This window comes from Protopterus annectens, chromosome 4.part1 (genome assembly GCF_019279795.1).
Source record: "Protopterus annectens isolate FY-2018-M chromosome 4.part1, PAN1.0, whole genome shotgun sequence".
Lineage (NCBI taxonomy): Eukaryota > Metazoa > Chordata > Ceratodontiformes > Protopteridae > Protopterus > Protopterus annectens.
In genome coordinates, this window is record NC_056734.1 from 791,219,710 (window position 1) to 791,231,859 (window position 12,150).

Genomic DNA, 12,150 nt, shown 5'->3' on the forward strand with positions numbered 1-12,150 from the left:
GGTATAGAGCCATGGCTTTGTCCATGGAGAAGGGGGTTTGAGTAGCAAGCCAGGTCACTGAACAATCTAGTCAGAAGCTGAAGAGGTCTGAGTAGATTATATTAGCTTCCCTGTTTTGGTAGGCATGTGGGATTCTATCATAGCCAGACATTCTGTAGAATGGACTGAAAAATGATGCCACTACTGTGTGCATATTTCTTAGTTCAAACTTCAAAAGCAGGGGTGTGCTGGAGCAGATGACTTGCTGATACATTGAAATTACATTGTATGTGACATGTAAGAAGCATCCTACATGTTCTTTGTCCCACTGAGTGTGGATAATCTGCATTCCAATTTTTATTTTCCTCAATAAAGAAAAATATCCCAGCTTTAATGTAATTCTTTTCAGATTTTGCTTTCCAAAGTTGGTACCTTCACTTTGGTAGCACTATTAAGGACATACTCTGTGTAATGTAAGGACTTACCTGCCACTAGATAAACATCAGAATCTTTCTACCCTAAACATGAAGGAGAGAATTGGTGAGAAGTGGAATGAAAAAAGTTGCACGAATATTAGTGGGTAAAGAAAACCAAAACATATTATTAAAAATAATGATCAAGGCCTTAATCTTTTTAAATGTTTGTTTTCTTGTCATATGTGAGCATATAGCATTTTACACATCCTTCAACCTAAGTTAATGCTTCTCTCATTTTGCTCATAATTACATTTAATGGCCCAGATGCATAGGAAATACAGACTACATGACCCTGTTCTCTTACCACTTTGCTGTAGCAATACTGCATCAATACCTTCCTTTGAAGCATCTACTGAAATGTTAGATTAAAGCTTTTCATCATATCTCAGAAGTGGTACTGTTGTTTACATTTCAAGAGATTTCAGCTCTCAATATTCTTTTTACTGAGCTGTTTTCACATTGCTTGTAGTTGTCTTGCATATAAGATCATAACTGACAAGAACATTTTATAGTTTACTATCATGGCCCACATAAATATCAACACCTAGAAATCTTTGTATACATAATTTACAGGTGAGTGATGCAGGCCTTTGATACCTGCTACGTTATTTTGCTTTATATGATCTGCACTTTCTCTTTTCCCAAATCAGTGTCTTCAGACTGCTTCAGCTTTTATTGATTTTTATTTAGTTTTAATTTGTGGTTACTGGTTCCTTTGTGTGCTGTTTTAAGTCTGTTCTTTTGCTAGTTAGTGTCAATCCTTAAACAAGAAATATGTCATTATATAGGATAATATGCTGTACTGTTATATGAAACACCCCAGGAATGGAGGTTTGCCTAAAAAGACAATTCTGAAAGATTTCCTTTTGCATAGTGTATCAAAAGTAAAACAGTTTCAAACCTTTTAATAAACAAGTATGGAAAACTCTGCTGAAACATATGGTTTCAAGAAATATTCAGCAACATACTTATTCAGTTTCATTAAAGTGAATTCATAATGTGAGTGAGGTGTTAACCTTCTTAAAAGAGCAGCTTAGTTCATAAGCACTTTTGCATTCTGAGTAGCATCTTCAGATACCAGACTAAATTTCTTCTGCTTTACTTTATCTTTCCAAGTGAATGGCACTTCTCTGACCCTTATATCACAGAATTATTGGATTTTACTAGCATGATTCTCTGCAAAACACTGTGTTGTCCCATTTGCAGTAAAGATCAGCATACTCAGTCTGTTGCATCACTAATTCATTTCATCAATGCTAGTGAAGTACAAATGTGTTATCACCTTTTAGAGTGATTAAAGGAAAAGATAATCTTTCACCTCTGATGTAGGATGCTAGGATGTATATACTTGTAAAAGTATAGGCATGGCTTTCATTTTCCTTTTAATATTTAAAGCAGATTTAATAGTTTCACAAGCTCAGTATTGAGTGGGTGCCTATGAAAATTCTAAAGAGCATTACTATGATCTTTGAATTTGTAAAACAACAAGTGCAAATGTGGGAGCATACAATAAAATGTGATTTTGCAGTAGTTTGTAGGTACAGAGGTTTTGAGATAATGCGTTGTAACTATAAAGGTAGTGGGGACATCTCAATGTTGGGCTTACAGAGGACAAAGTCTTCAAGCAACATGTTCAGTGATGTTACAGTAAGATTTAGAATTTATGCTTTTGTGTTGAAATCACTTTTTTACATTAGTCTCATCCTTCTGACAGGATCTTGTATGTGGTAATATGTGAACTTGTGCTCTCGCATCAGTCCTGAAAAAAGTATCATCCCCAGTGGCTGTAACATTTTATTTTAGTTTGCGTTTATTTAGGAGGGTAGGAAAATTATCACAACTGACTATTTACAAGTAAAAAAGCAGCAAACTCAGTCCACAGAACAAAGTGTCAGTTCATACAACTAGAATACTTCTTCTTTTGGCTTTTCTTGGTTAGAGGTTGTCACAGTGGATCACCTGTCCACTCATGATTGGCTGTGGAGTTTTACAGTGTCAAGTTGCCAGCTCAGTGCCCAACCATCCACAGAAGGCACACACATGCATGCACTCACACTTAGGGCCAATTTAGAGTGTCAAATCCACCTACGGCATGTCTTTAGGATGTGGGAGGAAACTCACATGACCACAGGGAGGGCATGCAGACTCTGCACAGAAGGCATCCCAGCCAAGGATCAAACTGGAGAACCTCTTGCTGTGAGACAGCAATGCTAACCACTGCACCATCATGGCTGCTCTTCATACAACTAGAATACAATAAAATAAAAATGAACTTGACCATGCAATTTCAACAAAACGCTATTTAATAAACAAAGCTTTCAGGTAAAAAAAACCTTCATCAGTGTATAAAAGTAGCATTTACCCCTCTCCTTATATACAAAACACACAGCCTTAATTAGATCATTAAAATACCAATAATACAATTAACCATTTAAAAACAAACGTTTAAGGAAACCTTTCATATAGTCAAATACAAATACACACACATATATATATATATATATATATATATATATATATATATATATATATGTATGTATATATCAAAAACATTGCTATTGTAGATACATCTGCTTGTATCTAAGTATAGGTTTAATGAGACATTTTGGTTAAGACCAGTATAGACATCTGCTTGCATTCTAAGAATCCATTCATATTCATTTACCTCAAGTTTGTTGTTTATATCACCGCTCCTTACAGATTTAAATATCTGATCTATTACCCTAAATATAAATCTGTGGTGTTCACCATACCAGGCATTTAATAAAGGTTTTCTTGCATGCCACATATAATGCTCAGCACGTGGTTTGTTTAGCAACCTTCAAACTGTGTCTGGCGTTTTATGTGGTTAAAAATAATCAAATATTTAAGCATAGAGTTCAGAGACATATTCATGATATACGAGCCTAGGATGTGCATAATGCCTTCACTACTCATATCCTACAATTCCCTGCATGTTATTTTAGTTTTAAAGTGATAGAGAGTACCTACATAAGAAAAAAATCAAGGTGATATTTCTAATAAGGGGGAAAAGAGTAAGATCAAATAGATAGTTAACTTACGGGCCGATCGCCCAACAGGCCTCAATGCGATAGTACCACTGAGGCTGATTTTGAAAACAAGAAGACCAATGATTGGTTGAAAAGGAGGTGTGTTTCATCCTCAGATTTTAGATTGCAACAAGAAGAAGGAAGGTGCCCCAAGTTGTGGATTTTGATAAGAGGAGGATATCCTTTAATAATTGAATTAAGTCCCAGTTTCCTTTACGATCTGAAGAAGAATAATCAAAAGTGCTTATCATTTGAGGAGGGACGCCAAATTTTATTTTGTGATTCAGTAAAGTTTTAATATTCTTTTTGGATAATAAAGTGGTTTTAATAGCCGTGGTGGTGGAATCAGGATTTGTTTTATTCTCTTGCTTGTTTATTACCTGTATACCACCTTTGGTAGTGAAAGCTATTTTTTTTGCTTTCACTGAGTTTTGTTGTACCGGAACTCAATACACATGGCTGAGGATTCTGTTACTATGGAACATACAAATGGACGTATGGCTTTGGATTTTATAAAAGGGAATGGGCTTAGCAAGCAGTTGGAACAGAATGTGAATCCACTCTTAAAAATCAATTTTAATGCCGAGAATGTTGTTTTAAAGGAGACGTTGCTGACATTGAGAATTTTGATAAGACTCTAAGTGAATTTGAATCAGCAGCATATCGTTTGGAAAGATTGACCTGTCAATGCTTCCATTTGGAAGCTAGTATGCATAATCAAGTTATCCCACGAGGTATGAGAGTTAAGTGCATGCCCAGCTATGGAAACAAATATCCGGACCTGCTAGCTAAATGGCAGGTGATTAACTTAGAAACCAGCTTCAAGTATATGAGGCTATTACTAGATGATTTTAAGCCTTAAGAAGAAGATTTAGCTAAACAAATTAAACTGAAACAAGCCAAATTAGAACAATTTGATCTTTCTAATTCTCATCTCAGGAAGTTAGAAACACTACAGTTTAACCTGAATGTATATGATTCAAAACTAAAAGAAAAAAAAATCAGAAATCAGCTAGATATGTTGCTGACTTTATGCAAGGCCAAATTTTTGAGTTGCCTAAGGAGGAAAGATATTCATTTATCTGTAGACAAACCGTAGCAAATTCTAAACAGAAAACAGATCTGATCAAGGAAAGGGATGACAACCATCATTCTTCCCCAGATTTAAAACGAAAACTACAAATAAGACAGCAATATTAACTTTTAATAGAACACATAATGGCATTAACAAAACTAAAGCATCTGATATCATTGCATCACATTCTACTGAAGCAAGTACTTCTTTTACTATGGGAGCTAGACCTAAACAAGGTAGCTCCTATACATCAGTCACTCAAAGTTTACCAATTTTTTTGAAGCAGATCTGGCAGAGAAATCCATGGGACATGAGCCAGGACAAAAAAAGAAGAAATTTATGCAATGATAGAATGGCTATTAGTGGTAAATATTTCGGAAATTTCATTAAGCAATGACAAAACAACTCTTTTAGAAAAAAGTTTAACATTCATTCCTTCAATAATGTCTGATTTAAGTGAGTTTGTAATTGATATGAAATAATTTGGATGTAATGTGATACTCAAGAGCATCTATGGAAATAAAACAAATGGATATAAGAAGTTAAAGAAAGCCAGTACTTTCGTCCCTACGAACCATCCAGCTGTAGACCTCCTCATATGTATGCGTGAGAATGATGTAGAACAGCTAAGACAAGGGAAGCAATGATAAAATCATATAACGATATCACTAAAGGGGAAAGAGAAACATTGTATAGGTTTCAAAGAAATGAGAATATATTATTGAAACCCATGGATAAAGGAGGTGCCATTGTGGTATTAGAAGCTGATTGGTATAAGAACAAAATGGTAAAGATGTTAGAAGATGAGAAGACATATATGAAAATTACATCAACAAAGTTGGAAAAAATGATACAGAAACTAAAAAGCAGTTGATATGATATGTTAGAAAATTTATTTAACCAGGAATTAATGTATTTTCTCGAAACATCCCACCTGACTATTCCCTCAATTAGTGGACTTTCCAAAATTCATAAAGACATTTCAGATCCACCACTAAGATCTACTGTGGCAGGCCAAGGATGGGTCACACAGACTATATCATTCTATGTGGAAAATGTGCTCAAACATTTACTGATAAACATGGATACAGTGTTACGAGACACAGGTGATTTCTTGGCCAAATTAAACCTGCTGATGAATAAAATAGTAGATACATCAAAACTTTGGCTGGTGACTATGGACATTAGTAGTTTATTCACTTCCATTCCCAATTATTATGGGATTGATCCCATTAGATTGGTTGTGACCCAAGAAGTCTCAGGCATAAAGGTGGAGCAACTACGTGCATTACTGGAGTTGATCTTGGAAACAGATGTATTTATTTATGGCTAAGATATCTACTGACAGAGATGGGGGGTAGCCAAGGGCACCCCTTGTGCCAATAGTTATTTGAACCTGGTATCATCAGAATGGGAAAGGAATAATGTGCTTAATCGGAACAATCCATGGAGAATGAATATTAACTATTATGGATGCTTTGTAGATGACCTCTTCCTATTATGAGAGGGTGAGGAAGAAAATCTGTCCTTGTTCCAAGAATATATGAATCGGACTATTAATTTTCTTGTTTTCTCTGGTCATTGGTCTAAGACAGATATAGATTTCTTGGGTGCACACATTATTTTGAGAGGATATTTGGATACAATAATACATAGAAAGATACTTGGATAAACCATTATCTCCATAAAAGCAGTATGCATCCAAGACATGTGACTAAGAGGGTCCCTTCAGTAGATCAAACTTTTAAATGTTCGAAGATGATATGGCCAAGACCATAACATCGAACATTTAAAAGTTTGAATGGACTGAATGGAGATCCACATACAGTGCAGAATGGGAAGATTTCCCTTTCTCGCAATGTAGTGTGATCTCGGAGTTGGTATATTTAAGTAGCAGGGGTGTGGGTGGGGGTGCAGAGGTACTTGCCCCCCTGCTACACAGGTTTAGTTTTTTTTTTTTTTTCTTTTTACTTCAGTTTTCAAACTTTTAAATGTTTGATGTTATGGTCTCAGCTATATCGTCTTTGAACATTTAAAAGTTTGATCTACTGAAGTAGATCCGACTAAGAACATTATGCAGAATGAGACAAATTGCATATCAAGACTATGTACACAAGATGTGGTGTTTGAAAGAGAAACTGAGAATTTATGTAATTATCTGCATCTTAGAGGGTACTCAGATCAGGACACACATATGAACAAGGATAATATCCACCAATTAAGAAAGAAGAAAGGAAGACCATTCTATAAGAAGAGTCTATTGGAAATGGAACAAACAGTAAAGGAAGCAAATGGAAATAACGTGACTAGACTCATGCTTACTTACACGACAGATAATAGTCAATTGCGTAGCATTATCAGAAAATATTGGCCTATCCTAACACAAAATGAAAAGCTGCAGGAAATAGTAGGTGATACACCAAGGTTCGCATATAAAAACAAGAAAAATCTTAAGAGATTATTATGTCTTAAAGATGGTTTCACAAGACCCCATATAGAGGGCAATAAAGGAACTTTGGCATGTGGAAAATGCACAATTTGTGCTCATATAGACACCAGTAATTTTTTTCGTCATCCAGTCTCAGGCATTGAATATAGGTTTTCTTGGAAAGCCACTTGTAATACTCAGCACATGGTTTATTTAACAGCCTGCAAGCTGTGTCTGGCATTTTATGTCAGAAAAAACAACCAAATATTTAAGCATAGGTTCAGAGACATATTCGTGATATATGAGCCAAGGATGTGCATAATGCCTTAGCTACTCATATCCTACAATTCCCCATACATTCTTTTAGTTTTAAAGTGATAGAGGGCACCTATGTAAGAAAAAACAGGGTGATATTTCTAATAAGATGGAAAAGAATGTGAACAAATGGATAGTTAACTTACCCATCAGGCCTCAATAATATAGTACCATTGAGACCGATTTTGAAAACAAAAAAAACAGCGATTGGTTGAAAAGGAGGTGTGTTTCATCCTCGGATTTTAGATTGCAATAAAAAGGAAGGAGGTGCCCCAAGTTGCAGATTTTGATAGGAGGGGGATATCCTTTAATAAATGAACTAAGTCCCGGTTTCCTTTATGATCTGAAGAAGAATCATCGAAAGCGCTTATCATTTGAGAAGGGACGCCACATTTTCTTTTGTGATTCAGCAACATTTTAATATTCTTTTTGGATAATAAAGTGGTTTTAATTGCCGTGGTGGTAGAATCAGAATTTGTTTTATTCTGTATAGTTTGTGGTTGGAGGCAGTGATGGTAATGTCCAGAATTTGTTTTGATGGTGGTTCTGATGGCCATGATGGTGCAGCAGTTAGCTTTGTCACCTCACAGCAAGAGGTTCTCCAGTTCGATTCTTGGCTGGGGTGCCTTTTGTGTGGAGTCTGCATGTCTTCCCTGTGGTGGCTTGGTTTTTCTCTGGGTGCTTCTGTTAACTCCACATTCCAAAGACATGTAGTAGGTTGATTGGACACTCTGAAAATTGGCCGTAGGTGTGAGTGAATGGTAAGAATGAACTACCATGGCAGGTTTTGCCTCCCTGCGGTGTAAACCTTGGGTCGAGGTGATTGTCCCTGTTGAAGTGATACCCTGACCCCATGTGCAAAAATTGGAAAAGGGGTTAAGAATGGATAGATGGATGGTTATGCTTAGGGATATTAGAATGGTTGGGGTGAACTTGTTGAAATGTTTATGGATTTTGATGTGGATGCTAGGAATATATGTTTTATGGTTATGGTGGAGGGATAGTGTACACAGTAGAATGTGTTTATGGGGGAATTTTACTGGGTGCTGGAATGGAAAGTGAGGTGATGTAATTGGCTGGCCATAGTAGTCAATTCTTTCCATTGATTTGCATATGCAATTGTAAATACAAACAATCACCTGACACCTTGCTAGAGTTATCATCCCAAATTATACAATGAATTTTCTTTTGACATTTTTGCTATTACATTATTTTAAACACCTTTATTATTTCCACTTATTGTACAGTAATATGGGTACACATACAGTTATAAAAAGCAAACAATTGATTACATAGATTATTCCTTTGTCATATGTTACACAAATATAATTTATTTCTTAATTATTATTCAATTTAATTTTACTTTGATTGCTCAAGTCCTGCCTTCTGAGAAATTTTCCCCCTTCTGAACATTATTCTTTATGAATTGTTCCCCCACAATCCATTTATTTCTATGTAGTTTTCTCATTCTTTTTTCCAAATATATCACCTCCAATTATTTTATCTCTTCTACAACATTTAGTAATTCTGTCATGGTTGGTTTAGCTCTTTACTTACATTTTCTAGCAATTGATTTTTGGCAGTCGACAGCATTAATCTTAATAAGCCCTTACTACATCTAGACAATTCCTTTCATATATCCCAGTTCAGAAGAATCATTTCCTTACTTAGAATAATTTGCTTACACAACATATCTCAATAACAACAAGTGCAAACCACTTATATGATATAATTTTCCAGCAAACCAACTCACCCACCTCACAGAAACTAACTCCACAGTATTTCATCTATACCATTATATGAATTTAATGAAATCACTACATTATGGTCTCAAAAGTCTATGAATTCAGCATAAACAGTTTCAACAGAACTTGATAATCTATGTAATAGACATTCTACACTGCACTAACCCTGACATATAACACAATGAGTAGCACAGTAAATTTCAGAAAAGTTTATTTTATTTAGAAAAATTTAATGTAAGGACAGATGAGAAATATTCAGTAGCTAGATTATCGAGTATGCTAATGGCAAGTGGAACCTTTGTCAGTGGTCATATGACTTTTTCCTTTTTAATGCCAAAGAACTTTTATATGATGTTTTGTAATACGCAAATTCTAAACTATTTCATTGGATTTCATTTACTTTTTGTAGTTTCTTATTTAGAATAATTTGTTTTGTTGTATATTACATAAGTGTGTTTGGGCTGTAACATGCAATGGGTGTCTTTATAATTTTTATTTATGCAGATTAAATGTTTTAATAAAATAGTAAGATCTAGTAATAAGCTGCATCTGTGGAGAACATTTGCTGTATAGACAGCTGTGATGGAGTGAGGATTTTAAAGGACATTTATAGATGTATGAGTCAGTAATCTTTAATTGAAACAACATGAAGAATTATCATTTTTCCTTCATACATTTATCTGTGCTTGTTTCTGTCTTTATTTTGGCCCGTTATATCATGGTTACTGTTTTCTAAACTACATTGGTAAGGCGACCAAACATTACTTTAAAATAATGATTTCAACATTCATTGTTGGTTCACTTCAACGGAAATGTGATAACTAATGTGTTAACATGGGAGGGTCAGTACTTGGGTAGGTCCTTTCAATATCTGTCTAGGTAAGGCTACACAATTCAAAATGAGACAGATTATGCAACATTACTGATGATCAAGAAACAATAGAAAGAATGAGAACTGAGATGGTATATGGAAATCGTTGCAACTTAAATTCACAACTCATGCAGGGGAATGTACATAGCAAACAGTGTCCCAGGTAAAGTGCCATATTTAGAAAAGGAACAGTAGCAGCATGAATGCATAAAACAAACCCTGGATAATCATGTAAGTCTGAAGAGAAGCAATGCAAAAAAGCAACCCTTGCAGCTACTGGATATCAGGGAGCATAAGAAGCCATACAAATAGCTGATAATAAACAGTTATTTCTCTTTCATGACAAAAGATATGGCCATGTCTGAAGTATTGCAAACATATCTGAGGAATACTGCATCATGTTTAAGACCAAGGCAAATACAGCTTAGAAGAAGGGCAACAAACTCATGCACATCCTGTACAGGAATACACACAGAGAGATAACGCAAAAGCTTAGAATCTATAGATCTGTGGTGTGATGATTCAGTGACAGTATTTGGCTATCTTCCATTTTTCTAATTTTTACTACATTGTGGGAGTTTGTTATATGATTATGTATTTCTGCTTTATGTAAGCTATAAAGTCATATGCCAATGAAAAACTGTCCTTATTCGAACTGCTGGTTAGATAATAATCAGTAACAAATGTGACACATAGCTGCATGTCCTAACATCCATGATTTGATGGCTCAGCCAATGCATGGCTCTTTTTGTCTTTTAGTTTCTATCTCCTTTCATGGTAAACTTACAAAATTCAGCACCTAAGGAGCAAAACTACCTTTCTGATAATAGGTATAAATCTAAGACATAGTTGGGATTACTCTTAGTTAATGTTGCCAGTACATTCATAACACAGCATATTATCTAACCATGTGACCTGCATTATGTTTCAGGAAATACTCCTTCCACTGTACTTTAATCATTAACTTCTTTCTATTAACAGGAAGTTATGAGAGACCATTTTCGTACGTGACAGTTATAAACTAAAGTCAACAAGAACACAGATAAGATCCTTGCCAAAAAATTAGTCTGCAAAAAGAAAGCTCTCTGTCTTTGAAATCAGAAATGGTAAGTTACTGCGTAAATGCTTTAAATGCTTTTGTTCTAATGTTTGTTACTTTTCAGTGCAGTATTTAAACTTGTGATAACTAACCTGCTTGTAAGAGTTAAGCTCTGTGCTGTCACCAGGAAAAACTGTTCAACTTCTAGGAATGTAAAGTAAATAAGAGAAAGACTAGTTAATGGATGTAAAAGGTCAGTCAAATGTATTAAATCTGATATGGTTTTGCATGTTTTCAGTATTGCAGTAAACTTAGCATTTCAGTCAGCGACAAAGTCACATTTTATATATATATATATATATATATATATATATATATATATATATATATATATATATATATATAGGTATATACATGCACATACTGGTTAAAACATGCTTAAAAACTCAAAACAATCAAGTCAAAAAAAGGGGCAAATCTTAATAGCAGTAATGGAGCCTACACTTGGTATAACAAGAAATTATGCTTTTCATTGTACTGTTCTGTGATGTTTCATCTTTTTCTTCAAATCTGGTATGAATCAGAGATAACATTTCAGTTTTCTTTCTGGATCTCTCAGAAGTAAACTACAGTGTTAATATTAAACATCATCATAACTCTCTTGTGAAAGTTAGGACAATCATGCTTAAATGACAAAAAAGCATAATGTGCTAAGGTTATTTTTTAATACAAAAATCTGGTGATATAAAAAAACAACTGGTTAGACAAGAGAAATATACCACAGTTACCTACATTACAAATAAAGATGATAGTGAAGAAGATTAGGGGGGAAAATAATCCTACTCTGTACTGTGGCTTGATTTTTTTCACATGAAGGTCATGTGATGGGCGCATCAGTGTTGCTGTTTTCTGAGATCACAAATGCCCAGAACTTATATCTCTTTATATAAAGAATCAATTGAAATTTGAACATGTGTGCAGAGGCACTGTGTGAATTGACTCTTCTGCATTGTTTCAACAGCTGATCCTGTCTTTGTTTCCTCCATTGAGGGAAATATGTACAATTAATTTACTATGTTATATTAAAATGTTGTTTCAGGTCCATGTTCCAAAGGACTAACTGCATCTCTTTTATGTTTCAGACTTCAAATTATACTGACGCATGCTATACA

General features: G+C 34.7%; 1 protein-coding gene across 1 annotated transcript in view; it reads left to right on the forward strand.

The window, feature by feature from the left end:
- Positions 1 to 10,926: 10,926 nt before the first annotated feature.
- The window catches only part of LOC122801416 (succinate receptor 1-like), a 3,105-nt gene continuing 1,881 nt past the window's right edge, over positions 10,927 to 12,150 (forward strand). Inside the window, exons 1-2 of the mRNA XM_044070930.1 lie at positions 10,927 to 11,045; positions 12,121 to 12,150. The exon at positions 12,121 to 12,150 is cut by the window's right edge and continues 1,881 nt beyond it. Coding sequence (XP_043926865.1) covers positions 11,043 to 11,045; positions 12,121 to 12,150 — 33 coding nt within the window. The 5' untranslated portion in view covers positions 10,927 to 11,042. The remainder of the gene's footprint in view (positions 11,046 to 12,120) is intronic.